At 44.6% G+C, this 23531-nt stretch overlaps 1 protein-coding gene across 2 annotated transcripts in view; it reads left to right on the forward strand.

Annotated features, from left to right (window-relative positions):
* Positions 1–23531, forward strand: part of STX8 (syntaxin 8) — a 287100-nt gene that overhangs the window by 36673 nt on the left and 226896 nt on the right. For both annotated transcript variants that reach the window (XM_030208103.1, XM_030208102.1), the window contains exons 2-4: positions 1008–1107; positions 14496–14590; positions 21454–21564. In XM_030208103.1, coding sequence (XP_030063963.1) covers positions 1008–1107; positions 14496–14590; positions 21454–21564 — 306 coding nt within the window. The remainder of the gene's footprint in view (positions 1–1007; positions 1108–14495; positions 14591–21453; positions 21565–23531) is intronic.

Here is a 23531-nt window from a genome sequence, read left to right on the forward strand (position 1 = left end):
TAGCCCATTCCAGCCTTGTGCAGGTGTATGATCTTGTCCCTGACATCCTTAGACAGCTCCTTGCTCTTGGCCATTTTGTAGAGGTTAGAGTCTGACTGATTCACTGAGTCTGTGGACAGGTGTCTTTCATACAGGTGACCATTGCCGACAGCTGTCTGTCATGCAGGTAACGAGTTGATTTGGAGCATCTACCTGGTCTGTAGGGGCCAGATCTCTTACTGGTTGGTGGGGGATCAAATACTTATTTCCCTCTGCAGAATGCAAATAAATTCATATACTTTCCACAATGTGATTTTCCGGATTTAATTTGTGATGTGCTATCTCTCACTGTTACCAATAACCTACCCTTCAATTATGGGCTGCTCATGTCTTTGTCAGTGGGCAAACTTACAAAATCAGCAAGGGATCAAATACTTATTTCCCCCACTGTACTACCTTTCTATGGTTACAATCAAGCTGGTTTACATGTTGTATTAGATACCTATTTTTGCAATAGAGGGTAAAGTGGCTTGCCCAGAATCGCAAGGATCGGTAGGGGGAATTGAACCCAATCCCCTGGTTCTCAGGCCACTGCACTTAACCTTTAGGCATTTCTTCCACTCCAGCTGATGCTTTGTTTATCTTCATGCACCCCTTTTTATTGCCTTAGCAGTACAGCACCAACATGTGAAGGGTAAGCTTGGAGAAGAAGATATTTAAAACATGTGGTCATAACTGGTTTGTCTTTTATTCCAAAAAAGTATAAGAAATCATACTGGGAGCAAAAGTTAGAATGGCCTCGTAATAAGAATTAAGGTAGGAAGTTAGCCAAGAACCAGCCAACAGGAAATATCAATAATAACAATATTTAGGAGTCTTAGTACTATTGCCTTAAATGTAAGGCGCACTGCACAGAGTTCCTTCTTTTTCTTCAGTTGTAGGATGCCATTTTAATTTCCTTTTATTGAAAAATATGTGAATATCTGGAAACATTCTTTTGCATTATGAATAATATTTTTTTTGTGCAGGCTGTCGATGTATGATGCCACTTGTCAACTTGCACAAGACATTGCCGAAAAGATCCATGAACGCAACCGATGTCAACGACGAGGGGAGAATCCAGTTAAGGTGCTATATTCTTTTATAAGGCCTGTTATTTGTTGTAATGTTTTTGGTGAAAACCAAATTTCTTTTTTAGCTCCGACGTGTCATTAGGTGTAAAAGACTAATTGTGAGGGTTTTTTTCCCCCTTGGCAGTCTTTATTGGCGTACAAGATAATTTTTTGCCATCAACCAGTACGGTATTTACGATCATTGATTGCCTTTTTGTATGATGTGTCATCTTTCCGTATGATTAAACTTGATGATTTAAGATCAGAATCTTTTTATATAGCTGTGCCTAAGTCTTGGAACAAATTGTCTTATCAAGTTCTTCATTTAAGAAAATGTTAAAGACAGTTCTATTTCAATAGGCCTTTGTTCTAGTAAATTGAATAATACTTGGTTTAGTAAACTAAACAATGCTTTTGCAAGTGGATCAGATATGTTTATCACAGATGAGTTATTATGAAGAGATGGTATAATTTTTTTATTTATGTTCGCTGAGTGTTTTATGTTATGTTAATTGTATTATGTGTGTTATCCGCATAGGATTTTTGAGATATGTGGGCTATTAAGAGCTTTTACAATAAACAATCTTTTGAAACTCAGTGTGAGCTTAATAGAGGTTGTGCTCAAATAGCATCCCCCGGTATTGTTACACATAACAACTGTGACTGTATAATGGCAGTTTAAAGTTTTCTTTGTTCTAGAAGGGTCTTTTGGGAAGACCATAATGTCCTGAAATTAGTATATAAGTACATAAGTAGTGCCATACTGGGAAAGACCAAAGGTCCATCTAGCCCAGCATCCTGTCACCGACAGTGGCCAATCCAGGTCAAGGGCACCTGGCACGCTCCCCAAACGTAAAAACATTCCAGACAAGTTATACCTAAAAATGCGGAATTTTTCCAAGTCCATTTAATAGCGGTCTATGGACTTGTCCTTTAGGAATCTATCTAACCCCTTTTTAAACTCCGTCAAGCTAACCGCCCGTACCACGTTCTCCGGTAATGAATTCCAGAGTCTAATTACACGTTGGGTGAAGAAAAATTTTCTCCGATTCGTTTTAAATTTACCACACTGTAGCTTCAACTCATGCCCTCTAGTCCTAGTATTTTTGGATAGCGTGAACAGTCGCTTCACATCCACCCGATCCATTCCACTCATTATTTTATACACTTCTATCATATCTCCCCTCAGCCGTCTCTTCTCCAAGCTGAAAAGCCCTAGCCTTCTCAGCCTCTCTTCATAGGAAAGTCGTCCCATCCCCACTATCATTTTCGTCGCCCTTCGCTGTACCTTTTCCAATTCTACTATATCTTTTTTGAGATACGGAGACCAGTACTGAACACAATACTCCAGGTGCGGTCGCACCATGGAGCGATACAACGGCATTATAACATCCGCACACCTGGACTCCATACCCTTCCTAATAACACCCAACATTCTATTCGCTTTCCTAGCCGCAGCAGCACACTGAGCAGAAGGTTTCAGCGTATCATCGACGACGACACCAAAACAATCCCAAAACAAAAACAGTGATTGGTCTGATTGAAGGATCTTAAATGTTAATGACAATATCTTATATGGAATACTTGATGAAACTGGAAATCAATGTTGTTTTTAAGAGTGGTGTTACCTAACAAAATTTATACATTCCCACAAAAAGCTTGATTGCACAATTTTGTAGCTAATCTCTAGCAGACACAAAGCATTACAATAATCATGTCGACTTATGATTGGTGAGTGTATTAAAATATCAGTAGATTTTTGGTCAAACGTTTATCTATTGAGCAAATCGTACAAAGTATAAATAAACATTTTATGCAAATTAAAGTCTAATTTAGCATCAATAATGACCCCCAAATTTTTAATGGAGGAAACCGCTGAAATTTGACAGCCTGGTAGGTATAGTAGAACAATAGGAATAACTTAATTTTCTAAAAACAAATATCTTCGATTTTTTTTTCTGGATTTAATTTTAATTTGTGAAACAACCATCATTCATAGATAAACATTAAAATTCAGTCTTTAGTAAAAAAAAAAAAAAAAATCAGTTTAACAGTGATTTCTGTGGAATTTCCAATATCAATCTTCACCTATATTTTATATCATCTGCATTTAAAAGAAAGCAGTAAGCTCTAGGAATTGAATGAAACTAACCAATGGAGTCATAAAGATATTAAAGTTGGTGCAAGTATTGAACCCTGTAGATTACCACTGAACATAAAAAGTTTGCTGTTGCATATAAGAACAAAAACACTCTAAGGCATAATCTGTTAGTTCAATATCGGCTAATCTATGCAAAAGGGGCTCATGATCAATGAGATCAAACCTGCCAAAAGGTGTAACAAAATCAAATGAGCAGTATTATTTTGATCTAGGTTGGTCAGAATATATGTCAGTAACCCAATTATAGCTGTTTCTGTACTGTGGTGTTTCCTAAATCTGATCTGATGTGGATGAAGAACATTTGTTTTCCCAATGAAGTCTTCTAGCTGTGATGAAATAATTTTCTTCACAAGCTTAGGTACAAATGGAAGGTTGGCTACTGGGCAATAATTTGTAGGGGTCATAATGCTTCAAGAAATATCTTCTAACTGTGGATGAATAGATACTACTTTTCTGGACCACATCTGCTTTCTACAATCCCATGGAGCCTGTTTTGTCTACAAAGGTCTATTAAACATATCCTTTAGAGGACCTGCCAGAACCATTCAGAGCTCCCTCAGTATCTTTGGATGTACCTCATCTGGCTCCTTGGCTTTGTCCACTTTTAGTTTTGCAAGTTATTCATATACTCTTTCCTCCAGATTCTATATAGTGTGACCGGAGTTGCATTTAATTATCTTAATAATCCAATCAGCGCCAATGATTGCCACTTCACAGACAATTATTGACACTAATTGGCATTAGAATTTACACAGAGAACTTGTGAAGCGTATTCTGTAAAGTTCTGCACGTAAATTCTAAGATGCAGAACCAAAAAGTTGGCGTGGCCAATGCTCATGGAATGGGCGGGTCGTGGGCATTTCTAAAATCTATGTGTGCTGATATAGAATATACCCGCTCTGCGCCTAACTTAGTTGCCAGCATTTACACCAATGGGCATTAATACGTGCAACTAAATTTAGTAGCGAAGACAAGCTCTAGGCATATTCTATAAACCATGCCTAACTTTAGGCATAGTTTATAGAAAACACGTAGGTGTATTTTTTTCGGTGCCGATTTTTACAGTACCAATTATAGAATCTAGACCTTTCTGGATTTCTAGATTGACGGAAGAATCTGGTATGTATTGGATACCTTGGACTCTTCTGCAAGGCCAGCAATCAAGTTAGTGAGACATTTTTCCTTAACAAAAATCCACTTAGAAACGTATATGAACATCAAACACCATTTTCACCCACAGATCCTTTGTGGATTTTTGAACTCTGCATGCAGTTTGGATCTGAATATTTCTACCTTGTTTTTGAAGTCGCACATTTTTCCTTAACCACACAAGTTATTGTTCATGAAAGGTAGCCATAGGGGGAGGTCAGCAGTTCATTGACTGCATGCTACTGGTGTTGATGTGCAATGACTTTCATATTTTCTTTCCAAGCAAAACATGTTACATAAGATTGGTACAGTGCAACAGTAATCTGCTGGCTTTAATCATGCTGTCTGTGTGTGTTGTGAAAACATATACATTTCATCATGGAATCCTTTCCTTCAGCCATGCCATGTCAGTGTTTGTAGGTAAATGAGATGAGTTTGCATTTAGAACAGTTTTTTTTTTTTTTTAATTGTGCTTAAGGTTCAAAAACACCTTAGAATGTTTGTTGTCATAACAGGAACTTGGGACTGAACAGTACACATCCAGTTGGACAGCTGTTTTGTAGATGATGAACATTTTACCTCCAAGAGCAGTACATTTTTTTTTGTTTGTTTCTGCAGTGAATATTTTTCAGGGGACTTTCATGTGTCTAAATATGCATGAAGAGGGATTTGCATTCAAATTTATTTCATGCATATTGATGGCAGATATCCTGATAACATAACTGACTGGTGCTGCCTCAGGACATGTTTTTGAACCATTGGTCTTATAGTTGCTCTGTGCTTTTCTGTGCAATTTTAAGATACATTGCATTAATGTAATCAGAAAATACTATTTTACTAAAGGGTATAATTATTAAAAGCCATTTCTGCACATAAACTTTATGGATGCTTCTATAATTCGGTGTCCAATATGCATATAAGGTTCTCCGAGGACAAGCAGGCTGCTTGTTCTCACTGATGGTTGACGTCCACGGCAGCCCCTCCAATCGGAACATTTTCTAGCAAAGTCCTTTGCTAGTCCTCGCGCGCCGATGCGCACCGCGCATGCGCGGCCATCTTCCCGCCCGAACCGGCTCGTGCCGGCCAGTCTTCTTTTGTCCGCGCTCGGTACGGTCGTGTTTCGCCGTTCGCGCCCCGAAAGTTGACCTCGCGCGTCGTTTTTGGACTTCGCTTTAAAAAAAAAAAAAAAAGTGTCAGAGGGAGACCTTTTTGGTCTGTTCCCCTTCCTGTATTTCTAGTTTTGCCCCGGTAAGTTTTCTTTCGTCGTCGGGGTAGGCCCTATAGGCCTCGGTTCGAAGTTTTCTTCTCCCTTTTTTTGTGGTGCCATTTTCGCCATTTTGAGTTTTGATCTCGCCGGCGTGATTTTTCCGCCCATGACATTGAAGTCTTCCAGCGGCTTCAAGAAGTGCACCCAGTGCGCCCGGGTAATCTCGCTCACTGACAGGCACGCGTCGTGTCTTCAGTGTCTGGGGGTTGGGCACCGCCTGCAGGCCTGTAGTCTGTGTTCTCTTTTGCAAAAGCGGACTCAGGTAGCGAGATTGGCCCAGTGTAACGTTTTGTTCTCGGGCTCTTCGTCGACATCGGCACCGGGAGTATCGACTGCTTCGACGTCGTCAGTGCCCGGACCTTCATCCTCGCCCCCGATTGCATCGAGTGCATCGAGGCATCGGTCCTCTGCATCGGGGCCGAGACATCGGAGGGCTGCGTCGGCGTCGGTGGTACCGAGACCTCCTCGTCTGCTGATGTCGTCGGACGGTGGTGCTTCGTCTGGAGTGCAGGTGAGGGCTGTCCATTTCCCTGCTGGTGGCGGTGAGCCTTCGGGTGGGTCTCCCCCTACCCTGAGGGCTCCTGCGGTACAGCCCCCCCGAGACCGACCTCCTTCAGCCTCGGCCCCGAGGAAGCGACGGCTAGATTCTACGTCCTCCTCGTCGGTGCCGGGAAGCTCCAGTGACATGCTTCGTCCCAAAAAGTCGAAGAAGCATCATCTCCGGTCCCCTTCCCGTGTCGGCACCGAGAGCTCTGGGTCGCCGAGGGAGTCGGCACCCAGTAGGCATCGGCACCGAGAGGACCGCTCGCCCTCTGTTCAAGAGGTGTCGGTGCGCTCCCCTTTGGACAGCCCGGAACAGCCTCCACGCCCGGAACAGGTTCTGACATCGACTCCTGCATCGGCTTCCATGTCTTTTTCCATAGCCGCTCTGCACGAGAGTCTCTGGGCCGTTCTCCCAGAGATTCTGGGAGAGCTGTTGCGCCCTACCCCTCCGGTACCGGGGGTGCTTGCACCTCCGGTACCGTCGAGCGAGGCGCCGGCTGGCCCATTGCCCAGGGTGAGGTCTCCGACATCGGTGCCGCTTGCGGTACCGACTGCGGTAGCCTCCCAGGAAGGCTCCCCGACTACGTCGGCGGAGGGAGCTTCGCTGGTGCGGGCGAGGGAGTCTACCTCTCGACGCTCCCACCGTGGCCGTGGTTCCACGGAGTCGAGCCGGGCACGGCTGCAGACACAGGTCCGTGAACATGTGTCTGACACCGAGGGTGAGGCCTCGTGGGAAGAGGAAGAGGACATCAGATATTTCTCTGACGAGGAGTCTGAGGGTCTTCCTTCTGATCCCACTCCCTCTCCTGAAAGGCAGCTTTCTCCTCCCGAGAGTCTGTCTTTCGCTTCCTTTGTCCGGGAGATGTCTACGGCCATCCCCTTCCCGGTGGTTGTGGAGGACGAGCCCAGGGCTGAAATGTTTGAGCTCCTGGACTATCCTTCTCCACCTAAGGAAGCGTCCACAGTACCCATGCATCATGTCCTAAAAAAGACATTGCTGGCGAACTGGACCAAGCCTCTAACTAATCCCCACATTCCCAAGAAGATCAAGTCCCAGTACCGGATCCATGGGGACCCAGAGCTGATGCGCACTCAGTTGCCTCACGACTCTGGAGTTGTGGATTGGGCCCTAAAGAAGGCCAAGAGTTCTAGGGAGCATGCTTCGGCGCCCCCAGGCAAGGACTCTAGAACCTTGGACTCCTTTGGGAGGAAGGCCTACCATTCTTCTATGCTCATGGCCAAAATTCAGTCCTACCAGCTCTACACGAGCATACACATGCAGAACAATGTGCGGCAGTTGGCGGGCTTGGTGGACAAGCTCCCCCCTGAGCAAGCCAGGCCATTTCAGGAGGTGGTCAGGCAGCTGAAGGCGTGCAGAAAATTCCTGGCCAGAGGGGTGTATGACACCTTTGATGTTGCGTCCAGGGCCGCTGCTCAAGGTGTGGTGATGCGCAGACTCTCATGGCTGCGTGCCTCAGACCTGGAGAATAGAATCCAGCAGCGGATTGCGGACTCGCCTTGCTGTGCGGGTAATATTTTTGGAGAGAAAGTCGAGCAGGTGGTAGAGCAGCTCCACCAGCGGGACACCGCTTTCGACAAGTTCTCCCGCCGGCAGCCTTCAGCCTCTACCTCTACAGGTAGAAGATTTTTTGGGGGAAGGAAGACTGTTCCCTACTCTTCTGGCAAGCGTAGGTACAATCCTCCTTCTCGACAGCCTGCGGCCCAGGCTAAGCCCCAGCGCGCTCGCTCTCGTCAGCAGCGTGCGACTCAGCGAGGCCCCTTGGCTCCCCAGCAAAAGCAAGGGACGAGCTTTTGACTGGCTCCAGCAGAGCATAGCCGCCATCCAAGTGTCAGTGCCGGGCGACCTGCCAGTCGGAGGGAGGTTGAAAGCTTTTCACCAAAGGTGGCCTCTTATAACCTCCGATCAGTGGGTTCTCCAAATAGTCCGGCAAGGATACACCCTCAATTTGGCCTCAAAACCTCCAAATTGTCCACCGGGAGCTCAGTCTTACAGCTTCCAACACAAGCAGGTACTTGCAGAGGAACTCTCCGCCCTTCTCAGCGCCAATGCGGTCGAGCCCGTGCCATCCGGGCAAGAAGGGCTGGGATTCTATTCCAGGTACTTCCTTGTGGAAAAGAAAACAGGGGGGATGCGTCCCAACCTAGACCTAAGGGCCCTGAACAAATATCTGGTCAAAGAAAAGTTCAGGATGCTTTCCCTGGGCACCCTTCTCCCCATGATTCAGGAAAACGATTGGCTATGCTCTCTGGACTTGAAGGACGCCTACACACACATCCCGATACTGCCAGCTCACAGACAGTATCTGCGATTTCAGCTGGGCACACGTCACTTCCAGTACTGTGTGCTACCCTTTGGGCTCGCCTCTGCGCCCAGAGTGTTCACGAAGTGCTTGGCTGTAGTAGCAGCGGCACTTCGCAGACTGGGAGTACACGTGTTCCCATATCTCGACGATTGGCTGGTGAAGAACACATCCGAGGCAGGAGCCCTGCAGTCCATGCAGATGACTATTCGCCTCCTGGAGCTACTGGGGTTTGTGATAAATTATCCAAAGTCCCACCTTCTCCTAGTGTAGAAACTCGAATTCATAGGAGCTCTGCTGGATTCTCGGACGGCTCGCACCTATCTCCCAGAGACGAGGGCCAACAAGTTGTTGTCCCTCGTCTCGCGGGTGCGGGCGTCCCAGCAGATCACAGCTCGGCAGATGTTGAGATTGCTGGGCCACATGGCCTCCACAGTTCATGTGACTCCCATGGCCCGCCTTCACATGAGATCTGCCCAATGGACCCTAGCTTCCCAGTGGTTTCAGGCCGCTGGGGATCTAGAAGACGTGATCCACCTGTCCACGAGTTTTCTCAAATCCCTGTATTGGTGGACGATTTGGTCCAATTTGACTCTGGGACGTCCTTTCTAAATTCCTCAGCCACAAAAAGTGCTGACAACGGATGCGTCTCTCCTGGGGTGGGGAGCACATGTCGATGGGCTTCACACCCAAGGAAGCTGGTCCCTCCAGGAACGCGATCTACAGATCAATCTCCTGGAGTTACGAGCGGTCTGGAACGCTCTGAAGGCTTTCAGAGATCGGCTGTCCCACCAAATTATTCAAATTCAGACGGACAACCAGGTTGCCATGTATTACATCAACAAGCAGGGGGGCACCGGATCTCGCCCCCTGTGTCAGGAAGCCGTCAGCATGTGGCTCTGGGCTCGCCGGCACGGCATGGTGCTCCAAGCCACATATCTGGCAGGCGTAAACAACAGTCTGGCCGACAGGTTGAGCAGGATTATGCAACCTCACGAGTGGTCGCTCAGTTCCCGTGTAGCGCGACAGATCTTCCAGGTGTGGGGCACCCCCTTGGTAGATTTCGCGTCTCGAGCCAACCACAAAGTCCCTCAGTTCTGTTCCAGACTTCAGGCCCATGGCAGACTGGCATCGGATGCCTTCCTCCTGGACTGGGGGGAGGGTCTGCTGTATGCTTATCCTCCCATTCCTCTGTTGGGGAAGACTTTGTTGAAACTCAAGCAAGACCGAGGCACCATGATTCTGATTGCTCCTTTTTGGCCGCGTCAGATCTGGTTTCCTCTTCTTCTGGAGTTATCCTCCGAAGAACCGTGGAGATTGGAGTGTTTTCCGACCCTCATCACACAGGACGAAGGGGCGCTTCTGCACCCCAACCTCCGGTCCCTGGCTCTCACGGCCTGGATGTTGAGAGCGTAGACTTTGCCTCTTTGGGTCTGTCAGAGGGTGTCTCCCGCATCTTGCTTGCTTCCAGGAAAGATTCCACTAAGAGGAGTTACTTCTTTCTATGGAGGAGGTTTGCCGTCTGGTGTGACAGCAAGGCCCTAGATCCTCGCTCTTGTCCTACACAGACCCTGCTTGAATACCTTCTGCACTTGTCTGAGTCTGGTCTCAAGACCAACTCTGTAAGGGTTCACCTTAGCGCAATCAGTGCATACCATTACCGTGTGGAAGGTAAGCCGATCTCAGGACAGCCTTTAGTTGTTCGCTTCATGAGAGGTTTGCTTTTGTCAAAGCCCCCTGTCAAACCTCCTACAGTGTCATGGGATCTCAATGTCGTTCTCACCCAGCTGATGAAACCTCCTTTTGAGCCACTGAACTCCTGCCATCTGAAGTACTTGACCTGGAAGGTCATTTTCTTGGTGGCAGTTACTTCAGCTCGTAGAGTCAGTGAGCTTCAAGCCCTGGTAGCCCAGGCCCCCTACACCAAATTTCATCAAAACAGAGTAGTCCTCTGCACTCACCCTAAGTTCTTGCCAAAGGTTGTGTCGGAGTTCCATCTGAACCAGTCAATTGTCTTGCCAACATTCTTTCCCCGTCCTCATTCCTGCCCTGCTGAACGTCAGCTGCACACATTGGACTGCAAGAGAGCATTGGCCTTCTATCTGGAGTGGACACAGCCCAACAGACAGTCTGCCCAATTGTTTGTTTCTTTTGATCCCAACAGGAGGGGAGTGGCTGTGGGAAAACGCACCATATCCAATTGGCTAGCAGATTGCATTTCCTTCACTTACGCCCAGGCTGGGCTGGCTCTTGAGGGTCATGTCACGGCTCATAATGTTAGAGCCATGGCAGCATCGGTAGCCCACTTGAAGTCAGCCACTATTGAAGAGATTTGCAAAGCTGCGACGTGGTCATCTGTCCACACATTCACATCTCATTACTGCCTGCAGCAGGATACCCGACGCGACAGTCGGTTCGGGCAGTCAGTGCTTCAGAATCTGTTCGGGGTTTAGAATCCAACTCCACCCCCCTAGGCCCATGTTTGTTCTGTTCCAGGCTGCACTCTCAGTTAGTTGGAAAATTTTTTAGGTCAATCTCAGTTATGTCCTCGCCGTTGCGAGGCCCAATTGACCATGGTGGTTGTTTTGAGTGAGCCTGGGGGCTAGGGATACCCCATCAGTGAGAACAAGCAGCCTGCTTGTCCTCGGAGAAAGCGAATGCTACATACCTGTAGAAGGTATTCTCCGAGGACAGCAGGCTGATTGTTCTCACAAACCCGCCCGCCTCCCCTTTGGAGTTGTGTCTTCTCTTGTCTTTGTCTTGCTACATATGAGACTGGCCGGCACGAGCCGGTTCGGGCGGGAAGACGGCCACGCATGCGCGGTGCGCATCGGCGCGCGAGGACTAGCAAAGGACTTTGCTAGAAAGTGTTCCGATTGGAGGGGCTGCCGTGGACGTCACCAATCAGTGAGAACAATCAGCCTGCTGTCCTCGGAGAATACCTTCTACAGGTATGTAGCATTCGCTTTATATGCATACAGCCTATATCAGGGCAATTCTATAACTGCTCACATATTATACATGTAAGTAGTACCTTTAATTGGCTTTTCAATTCCCACTATGGCATCCTGTGACCATGGACAAGTCATTTAACTCTCCATTGCCCCAGATAAAAAAGCTTAGATTTTGAGTCCACTAGGGATAGAGAAAGTATCTTATATAATAATTTGCACCTCCAACATTCTGAAGCTGACTGCCAGGAAGTTGAAGCCCGGTTCGTAATGTCTGAAGTCTTCCGGTGACATCACTGTGTTGCCTGGGAAACCGCGACGCGTCTTCACCTCCCAGTTCAGCAGTCCCGCCCCCCCCGTACGTCTCCTCCGATGTCTGCGCCCCCCTCTCCTCCCATGTCCGCCGGAGGAGGGGGATGAGGAGGGGGGAGGGAGGGAAGCGGGGGGGAGAGGGGAGGGAGCGAGGAGGGGGAGGGGAGAGAGGGGGGAGTAGGAGGGGGTGATGAAGGGGGGAGGGGGCCCTGGAACCTTGCTAGCGCCTGTTTCCTTTCTGTTGAAAACGGGCCTCTTTTACTAGTTTGTATATAATGTTGAAACAGCTTTGGTTGTCCCAAATGCATGATCTATGACCCTACTTGTACACACAAGTGCACAATGCACTGTTTTATAAGGTACCATGCATGTGCTATAGCGCATATATGTGAGTGGAGCATGGGCGCGCCATGGGTGTGTCAGTAAGTGATGTTTGCAGGCATGTTGCATGACACACTTAGCCACGCTAACTTATGCCCACAATTTGACCTAGTGTAAGTGGTTGCATCTAAAGTTCAGTGTGCCAAAGCAGCTTTATACTAGTATTTTATAATGGTTTAGGCACACCCAGATGTGCTAATACAAGAGGTGCCTAAATCAAGGCACCAAGTTATTGAATTGCCCCCTATGGGGTGAATTCTATATATGGTGCTGAAAAAGGCACCATTCTATAAGAATAGCGCTTACGTCTGGGAATCCCTTTAAGCATTGCCATTTCCACCCAGTGAAATATGGTGCAAATGTACTCGCCTAAATTAGGCGTGTATCCTCCTCATTCTATAACACGTGTAAATGTTAGGAACACCCCCATTCCACCCATGATGCTCCCTTTTTGAACTCGCGCATAAAATTTAGGCATGTATATTTCTATTAAATCTAATTAGTACCAGTTAACGAGCCAATTATAGGTGCTCATTCAATTAAATTGCATGCAGTTTTTAGCAACTTTTATAGAATTTGGGGGTACATAAATAATTTTATTTGTACAGAGCAGAGGCATTACTTGGGGTAGAGCTTGCATTTATGTAAATAATTTTGAACATAAATATGTATGCATGTAAATTAACCTAGAAGATTTGTGCGTGACAGTGAACTGGTATAAATTTAAGGTAGGGATCCCTAAGTTTTTTTTTTTTTTTTTTTTTGTATGTGAAGGGCCACAGAACATTTCAAATCACTGAGACATAGCTGCATGAGGCTGAATGTGAGAAATGGGAGGGGACCATGGAAGGGGCCTTAAGTAATTTTGGGTACCGGGACAGGATCCCTACGGGTGTGGTAAATAACCCTGCATCCTGGTTCTTCTCTCAACGTTTGCCCCTATGGAAGTGAGAGATGGGTGGATGATGGGGTGCAGTGTTATTGTATCATGTGCTCTCCTCTCCCTTTTCATTTTATTTTGTGTTTTCCCCCTCTCAGCCCCCTCCATCTTCTTCCCCCAGTACCTACATCCCCTCCCTCAAGCACTGCAACCCTAGAACTGGGCAAACCCATATACACACAGTGGTCCTGCCATCTCAGGAGCCAAAAGCACCCCCCCATGCATTCCCAGCCCTGTAGCCCTCAAGAACGGAGTCAAGCATACTCTCCCAGTGGTGGTATCTAATCCTGAGGGACCGATGCCCAGATGCTCAAAACTGTGGCACTATTAGGAACAGCGCTGGAGAAATATTGCCCGATTAGCACTACAAAACAGCTCCTTAATGTTCAGCGCTAATGACATACAAATTTAGGAGTGATGTCAGCGCTGAGCATTAGGGAGCTGTTTCCAGTTCTGCGGGAGAATTGTGTCTGGGCATGCGCTCAAGAGCCCAGGCACAATCCTCCTGTAGAAAAGGTTGACAGGTCTGGACTTTTCTCCCGCTCAAGAAAAGCCCAGACCTGTCAAACCTCTAAAGCCCTGGTGGTCTGTTGGACCGCCAGACCCTCAAAGATGTAAACCCTCCCCTTCCTCCTCCTTTCTTGGCTGGGGGCTGCCTCAAAATGGCAGCTCCTTGCCTTGACCGGTGCATCCTGGTTGTAGCTTAATTTCCATGTAAATTAAGCCCCACCCAGTGCATCCGATGATGTACCAGGTAGACCAAGGTACTGCCATTTTGAGCAGGCGCCCAGCCCGGAAAGGAGGAGGGAGGGAGTCCTAGAGCGAAACTACATGCATTATTGCTCCCCCCCCCCCACCCACCCAGTCTAACCCCACCTTGTATCCACTTTCATCCTGCAGGTAAAACTATATGTGCTGTTAATCCCTGCATATACTTTTTTAAATTATAATTTCTTTGTAATACAATGAAAGATAACTTTGAACAGGAAACGAATCTCCAAAAAGAGATGTACAATACAGGTATATATCAGTAAGTAACAAATCATATAAGCTTCATGAATTAGACCACAACAAAAGCTAGTCAATTCAGAGAAAAACAAACAAAAAAAAAACAGAGGAAGCTGGATAATAATAAGATATAACATGCATACTCTTTTACCTGGGGGGAAAGGATGGGAAATATACAGTAGTTTATTTATCTAGGTAAATGCCTTTTTTTTTTTTTTTTTTTAGAAATTGTCCTTGTAATCTTCCATTGGGCACTGTTGTGTCTCCACCTTGTAGCTATGGTGCATTCAGGTATACAGTCGCCTGTGTGAGTATTTAAATGTACACCAGACATCTCTCTCTCTTTTTTTTTTTTCTTCCCCTTCTTTCAGGTGAATATGGTAATAAGAAACCTCTTACAGAATCTCAAAGAAAAGGTTGAACATCTGAAAGATTCATTGCTGAGAGCCGTGTCAACACGCCAGATGTATCCTTGCTTGTTAAAAATGTGTGGTAAAAGATACGTCATTGGCAGAAATATTCTCATGTTGCCTCGAGTACTATTTTAAACAGGTATTGGGTTACTATTTAAACAGCGCAGTTTGGTGTTTAAATAAAGTTCAGATATTCTGTGCCTCTATCCGAATAATGAGCAGCACTGGCATTATAAAGATAACTGTGATAAGAATATAAGAATTGCCATACTGGGTTAGACCAAATGTCTATCCAGTCCAGAATCCTGTTTCTAAAAGTGGCTAATCCAATTCACAAGTATGTGGCAGAGTCCCAAAAAGTAGCAAGATTTCATGCTATGTAACCTGGATAACTAACCGGATAAACCAATCCTGCCCTTTAGTAAGAGATTGAAACCCTTTTTATTTAATAGATTATAAATCGCTGGCTACATTTTCTGACTTATTTATACATTTGTTTTGTAGCTTCTTAAGATTGTTTTAAGTTCCTCTTTATATAAGTCACTTATGACCTGTTCTATGGATTTAGTGACTCAGGAAGACTTTTATTAGATTAGAATCCATATACCGTATTTTTTTGACTATAAGACACACTTTTTTCCCCCAAAATTTGGGAGGAAAATGGGGGGTGCGTCTTATAGTCCGAAGGTAGATTTGGCTGGCTGGCTGGCTGGCTGGCCGCCCGCCCTCCGAGTTTGGGATCGCCCTCCCCCCGGCCCTGTCACCACTTCTCGGCGAGATTCAAAATGGCCGCCGAGACTTCAATTCTCGGCGGCCATTTTGAATCTCGCCAAGACTGTCAGGCTGCATACAGGAGGATGGAGAGCAGCGCGCTGGGCAGGAAAGAGGGGGCTCTTTCCTGCCCCGACGTCACTAGACCACCAGGGAAGATCGCGTGATGTGAGTAGGGAGAAGTAGTGACAGGGCCGGGGGGAGGGCGATCCTGAACTCGGAGGGAGGGATTCGGACAAGACGCACCAGAGCACCTAGGTTTTAGAGGAGGGAAAAAGGAAAATTTTTTTTTTCCTATTTCCCTCCTCTAAAACCTAGGTGCGTCTTATGGTCCGGTGCGTCTTATAGTCCGAAAGATATGGTAAGTACACAAGTATTTTCATAGTGGGACAGATTGAAGGTCAATCAAGCTCAGCATCCTGTTTCCAGCAGTGGCCAATCCAGGTCACAAGTACCTGGCAAGCTGCCAAAACAGTACAATACATTTTATGCTGCTTATACTAGAAATAAGCAGTGGATTTTCCTCAAGTCCATTGGCTTATGGACTTTTATTTTAGGAAGCTATCTAAACCTTTTTTAAACCCTACTAAACTAACTTCTTTTACTACATTCTCTGGCAACGATTTCCAGAGTTTTATTACATGTTGAGTGAAGAAATATTTTCTCAGATTCATTTTAAATTTACTACTTTGTAGCTTCATTGCGTGCCCCCTAATCCTAAGAGTAAATAATCGATTCACGTCTACCAGTTCCATTCCACTCATAATTTTATAGACCTCCATCATATCTGCCCTCAGCTGTCTCTTCTCTAAGCTGAAGAGCCTTAGCCATTTCAGCCTTTCCTCATAGAGAAGTTGTCCCATCCCCATTATCATTTTTGTCGCCCTTCTCTGTACCTTTTCTAATTCTACCATATCTTTTTTGAGATGTGGTGACCAGAATTGCACAAAGTATTTGGTGTGGTCGCACCATGAAGTGATACAAAGGCATTATAACGTCTTCATTTTTGTTTTCCATTCCTTTCTTAATAATACCTAACATTCTATTTGCTTTCTTAGCCGCCACCGCACACTGAGCAGAGGGTTTCAACGTATCAACGATGGCACCTAGATCCCTTTCCTGATCAGTGACTCTTAATGTGCAACCTTGCATTACGTAGCTATAGTTCGGGTTCCTCTTTCCCACATGGAATCACTTTGCACTTCTTCACATTAAACGTCATCTGCCATTTGGATGCCTAGTCTCGTAAGGTCCTCTTGTAATTTTTCACAATCCTCCCTCAATTTAACGCATGGATTTACACCAGGTTTTTATTGGTGTAAATTGGCACGCGTAGATTTAGGTGCTATGGTATCAACTAAGTATATTCTATAAACTGCACATAAATCTTATAGAATACGCCTAAATCTGTGTGGTTTTTTTAGGTGCCATATATAGAATCTGGCCCTATAATGTGTGTTTTTTTTTTATTACTTACAACAAGGCTTGACAAATCCTGGGTGCCTGGTTGCCATGGTGCCTAAAAATTGAACCTGTGGGATTTTATGCCCCTGAATTGTTTGCTATTGGTGACAAAACAAGTGCTCAATCTGTAAGTGTGCACCTGTACTTGTGACTCTCGTAAGTTTAAAGCACAGAATGCAGCAATTCTGGTGCATATATTGTGACACTTGAGACCATGAGACTTACACTAGTGTTCCCAGTAATGAGAGTCAATGTGTGTCTACTTTCCCATATAGCGTAGGCTCCACATAGGCGCCTCTTTAGAGAATTGCACTTATTGGGCCACATTCTTTATAAGTTGCCTAAAATGTCCGCATGGTAAACATTTCTGACTAAGTGTATTCTATAAGCGGCGCCTGGGTATAGGCATGGTATATAGAATGCGCTTAGTTGATATTTATTTATTTACTGATTGATTGGGATTTATTCACCCAAGGCGGTATACAGCAGGTACAGTTTAACTTACAATTTTGTTAACAGCATAACAATAGTAAAATAACCAAGAATAAACATAAAGAGAATAAATGAGGTAAACTTGAAAACAGTAAATTGAAACCTAATAATAGAAGTACCGTGGAACAGTATCAAAAATATACACATTTAACAGCACTGGAATTCAAAAAAGAGAGATATAATACAATGTTAGTATAATACTTAAAAATTTTTTTTTTATTTATAACCATTTAAATTTTTACAAGCGATAAAACAACTTGCTGGAAATACAGAGAAAGTAATATGTAGGAATTATTTCAGTCAGGTAATTCTGTTCTTTTCCTTAGACCACTAAATAGGGAGAGTGAAACAAGATAAGGAGATCAATTAAACAGTAAACAGAAAAAAAAACCGTGGTATTAACCTGTTTATCCCCAGATATTACTCGTCTAATTCATTATTCCACGGATTGATCATCTGGTTGGCTTCTTCAAGGCCAATACGGTGGATAGTCAAATCATTTCATTGAAAACATACTTATTGTCCAATATTAGTTAGAAATAATACATCTGATTCAATGTTAGTATAATACTAATGATAAACCTAGTAAGCATGAATTAGAACATGCAACTAACAGAGATATGATGCTAAAGATTTTCTACAATACAGCGTACCATTTAGCTGAGGGACTAAGAGCAGATATATGATGGGAACAAGATGTGTGGTACAGAGTCATTGGGATAATTTGATGGTTAGCTAAACTCAAGATAAGTTCTTTGTATAGTTATGCAAGAGTTGAGGAACCGATTTAAGTTACAGTGTGTGTAGCACAGATAGCAGGATATCTCGGCACCTAAAAGTATGCGCCTCCATTTACACCAACGAAAATGTGGTGTAAATCCCTGCGCATAGATTTATGAGCACTGGGCCATATTCTATAACTAAGTATGTAAATTTTGGAACGCCCACGAAATGCCCATTTCACACCCATAGCTATGCCCCTTTTGAACTGTGCGCAGTTCATTACAAAATACGCTTAGCGAGTTGCGCACGTAAATTCTAATTATTGCCAAGTAGTTCTCATTATTGCTTAAGTGCTGTTACCAATGCTGATTAGCTTGTTAAGCCAATTAAGTTATTTTATTTATTTATTTATGAACATTTATACCCCACTTTTTCCCACATGAAGCAGACTGAAAGTGGCTTACAATGCACAGATGAATCAATTACAGTTACATTAGATAAGGGAGAAAGAACAGGGTCAAAAGGAAAAGGGAAGAAAGACTAAGATGGACAGTGGAAATCCAGATGCTGAGATGGACCAGAGTGGCTCGAACAGTTCTTGGCAAGGTGATCCACAATTGGGAAACTATAGCAATACCCAGGAAGCGCAGAAGAAACAGTAGTATGCGGCCAGGAGAGTGGTAGTGATCACCAGAGGCAGACGACAGCAGCTGGAGGCGGACAATGCCGGCGGGGCCCAGGATGTCAACGAGCCCGACAATACCACTGCAGAGGTATAGGGACCGCAGCTTGCCCGCGCACTCCGGGACCCTGGACCGCAACGGGAAGGGTATGCTAGTTCCACTGTAGGGAAGTTGAAACGAAGACCCAGTTGTTCGTGTTGGCGAAGTGGCTGCTGCTTGTTTAGCTTTGAAGGATCGTAGGCTAGATAGGAGGGGCTGTACTGCAACCGACGATCCAGGTGCTACGGAGAGGGATCCATAGTGGTGCAGGTTCAAACGTTCCTCCTCCATAGTCTCAACCGACGAGGCCCTCCAGACCAGGGACAACCGTCTCTGCTCCACCAGATTGGCAGAAGAGGAAGAGCCATACAGCTGAGCGGCCGGTGGTGTAGGCGGGGAGAACAACTCTGATGTAATGGCCAGAAGCTTGCTTGGGTCAGGGCAGCAGATTCTCCACAGAAAAAGATGAACAACGGGGAAGAGGCGGCCGCGGCTTGCCGGCGGTTGGATCACGAACACGACGGCAACATGCAGACCCGACTTGCCTTTCTATAACGAACGGGCTCCCTACGGTACTCCAGACCTGGAGAGGTACTGAATCAGGAAAAGAGGGTCGAACCACTTTCAAATGCGTTGTTATAGAATACGCTTGGATTTCAGCGCAGAACGCTAGGTGCGATATATAGAATCCGTGGGATTATGTCTAATTGCATTTTTCATGGCCTGTAGTATTATTTTGCCCATAATTGAAAACTATTGATCCTTCACCAAGGATTAGTGCAGTGCTTCTCATACTTGTCTTTGGGACACACCCAGCCAGTTGCGTTTTCAGGATATCCACACTGAATATGCATGAGAGAGATTTGTATGCCCTTCCTCTTTGGTATACAGAACTATCTCATGCATATTCAGTGTGGATATACTGAAAACCTGACTGGCTAGATGTGCCCCAAAGACTGGGTTGAGACGTACTAGAATAGTGACTTTTCAGTGTCAATACAGCTCTGAACCTGTGGCTTCACACGGTGCAAGTTTGTTAGTAATTGCTTTTCCTCTTGATCAGTATTTATAAATATGGTCTCAATAATATTACTATACAGTATGTTTCTATGAGAAATACTAACTAACAACAGTGTTTATAATGAAAACTATTAACCTTATACAAAATATATATGTATATTTTATAATTTTAAAGTCCTTTATGAGACCATAAAAACAGCTTACAGTAGTAACAGATGCATCTTATTGTTTAATGTCAAAGGTTCAGGGTGATTATGGTTAAAGATCACTATTCTCTTCCTTTGGATAAATATTTTGGTATTGTAAAACATAGAATAGCTGTCTCAGCAGCTGGGCACTGCCATACAGAAAGATCCCAGTTTGATTCTTGAATTGAGCCTTCTGCATCCCGGATTGGTTGGGACTGTAGATAGAGGCAGGGGAAGGAGTCATGTTTCTTTTTAACAGTGATACCTGGTGGCTGAATTTAGAGTCCATGATCGCAAGGTTCCAGAAAAACCACTAGTACCTGGCTCCCAGGATTGTTGTTGCAATGACTAGACTGCGAACAGTGAGAAGCTGGGTCTATTAAATTAGGGGAAGAATCCCTGCATAATTGCAGCTGAATGTCTGAGCTGGAGGAAAAAGGGCCAAAACAAACCCCCCAAACCATTGAGTAACGCAGCTTAAAAAAGTGAGTTTTCTTTGGTTACAAGCTAGGGAAGCTAGGTATTGCTGTTTGGGGGAGAGTTGGGCCAGTCTTGCAGTTTCTGCTGGTGGCTGAATTGAGGTCTTCTCCTCCTGCTTACCCACTGCTGCCACTTTTGACTTGCTCCTGCTGCCTCCCTGCCACCACGAGTTGAGGTTGGATCCTGCTGTTCCCGTGGTTGACCGGGCTGGGGCCCCTATAGCTGCTTCTACTTACATCATCATCCTTTCACTGGTGGCCGTTCCTCCTTCATCTCTTGCTGCATGAAGAACTTGACTCATGTGGTGCCACCGCTGCAGTTTTTTCATGCTATTACTACTGTGTTTTATCATTTCTATAGTGCTACTAGACATACACAGCGCTGTACACGAAACGTGCTGCCACAGATGGAAGGCGAATACGCTGGATGCTTGCAATAGTGAAAGGTGGAATTGAGGGCTGTTGAGTTCTGATGGTGACCAGTCTGGGCTAAGCATGCAAATTCAGGTTCAGTCCCCGAAAACGGGGGATGTGTGCTAAACTTTACACAAAACCTCCCATCCCAACCTACGAAGCTCAACCCAAATTTGTCTCCATCACAGAAGAATATGACATCGCTTGGGAAGGGCTATTACCAGTTCAGTTGCTTTCGAACAAATAGTTTTCCAACAAGTGAGCTACTGATATCCCAAGATTAAACCAATCAATATTTCAAAATTAAAAATTTCTTTTAATTTTTCTCATATGATTTTATATTGTTGTTTACTGTTACTTGCCTGATTATAAGATACATATTTTGTGAAATTGATCATATCAAAATTCTTATCTCGCTTTATAATTGTAACCAGAGATGTCCATCCTGCTAAAGTGTCTGGTGGAACCCATTGAGTCAAAGAAAACCTCTGAGACTGAGTCCAGCTCCTGATGGAAGCAATTGGATAGCACCATATTGGCTGGAATATAAGGAGATTCTATATTTAGAGTAGACTTTTAATTGAGCCAATATGGAACGTGTGAAATTCTTATTTCTCTATTGTGCCTTAACTCATGCTGTCAGAACACAGCTTGAGGGAGACCGGAGGCAAAACTTAGTGGATGATCTTCTGACTAGAGAGAGGCAGCTTCAGGCAGCTTATAAAAATGAAGTCACAGAGCCTGATGTGATAAGGTATGTAAACTTATATTGCCTGTTTTTAAAATGTCAGATTTGTTCATTTGAATCCTTTTAATATCAATCAGGTTGACATTCAGCCACTATGTTTTTTAAATGCTAACTGTTCCAATCAAAAAATTGGTTAATCAGTGCCACTATCTACATAGTAGTAGGTGACGAATATATAGATAAGGTAGTCAGCACTAGAACTTGTCCGGGTAGTGACTGTATTTAGTCAGCTAGCCAGATAAGTTAGGGGCCCTTTTACTAAGTTGCGTGGGAACCTATGTGCGCACAACGCACGCCAATTCAGAACTACTGCCCGGCTACCACATGACCCGGGCGGTAATTTCATTTTTTATGTGCGCCCACTACGCGCGCCGAAAAATATATTTTATTTTCTGGCACACGGCGCTAACTGGGCAGTAATCGGCATATTACACATGCAGACGATTACTGCTCGGTCAATTCGTGAGACCTTACCGCTAAGTTAGTGGGTGGCAGTAAGGTCTCAGGCCCAAAATGGACACGCCAATTTTTATTTTGCTGCACGTCCACTTTTGGCCAAAAAAAAGGCCTTTTTTGCAGGTGCACTGAAAAATGAACTTTTGCGCGGTCAATACACGTGTCTACAACAGTACAGGCCATTGTTTTGGCGCACCTTGGTAAAAGAACCCCTTAGGACAGTATTCTATCTGTGCCATTATCAAAATAAATTCCAGAACCCTTGACTCCCTCTCTGTCACTATCTCTTTACTTACAATTCCTGCTGCCATTTTACAGTGTCTTCAAAGATGTTTCCATGTACTAATCCACTGTTTTTTGGCGCTAACAGGTTTTATGCAAATTAAGCTCTTATGTGAGTTAACTTTACCCAGCATTAACAAGTTTTATTTAGACCGTGCTAAGGGGGTAATTCTGTAACGTATGCCTATGCAGCACCTTTTCTATAAATGAAAATAGGTGCCTGTAATTAGGCCTGAGTACTTACACCAACCATAGAGCTTACACCTAAATGCTGGATATATGAGCGAAACTTACACTGTTCTATAATATGTAAGTGTGAGTCCAATCCAGACCCTGCCTCCGTGTGTACCCATCTGTAAAGTACGTGCTATGTATGATATGCATGTGTTTACAGAATAGTGCTTAAGTGGATTTTTGGCATTTACATGCATATGTGTGCACATAGGTACGTAGATGCTAGTATTCTAATTGTTTGTTTATATTTGGTGCATATATGTAAGCACCCACTTTATAGAATTCGACAGTTCTAGACTCCTTTGTGAGAAACTACACTGGCTTCCAGTAAAGAACGAATCACTTTTAAAATTTGTACCCTGGTCCATAAAATTCTTTATGGTGAAGCCCCAGGTTACATGGATACCCTTATCATTCTGCCATCTAGGAATTCTTAAAGATCATCTCGTTCATATTTAAACCTCCATCATCCTACCTGTAATGGTCTCAAATATAAATCCACTTGCGCTTCCACCTTTTCCTTTATTAGCACTCAACTATAGAATGCATTACCTAAATCTGTGAAGATCATTCATGATCATCTGAACTTCAGAAAATCTCTTAAGACCAGCTTATTTGGAAAGGCTTACAGTAATGGACCCGTCTTAAATCCATAATTCATGGAACATGACTAATTTATGGACCTCATGGACTCTATTACCCTTCCCCTCTTTTCCCTCGTCCCTTGTAATTACTATCCTTCCTATTCACCTTACTATACTTTGTTTGTTTACCGGATTGACGATTGCCTATGCGGACTGATGTTAGCCACATTGAGCCTACCGATGGGTGGGAAAATGCGGGGTATAAATGTTATAAATAAATAAATAGAATTACCCCAGAAGGCCAAGTGCAGATATCTGTAGAATGAATTCTGAGAAATGAATACCACTCCCACATTATAGGCCCAGTGGGAGAATATCTTTTAGACTCATTACGTCTAGTTTTTGATTCTTGGTTTT

This window comes from Microcaecilia unicolor, chromosome 6 (genome assembly GCF_901765095.1).
Source record: "Microcaecilia unicolor chromosome 6, aMicUni1.1, whole genome shotgun sequence".
Taxonomy (NCBI): domain Eukaryota; kingdom Metazoa; phylum Chordata; class Amphibia; order Gymnophiona; family Siphonopidae; genus Microcaecilia; species Microcaecilia unicolor.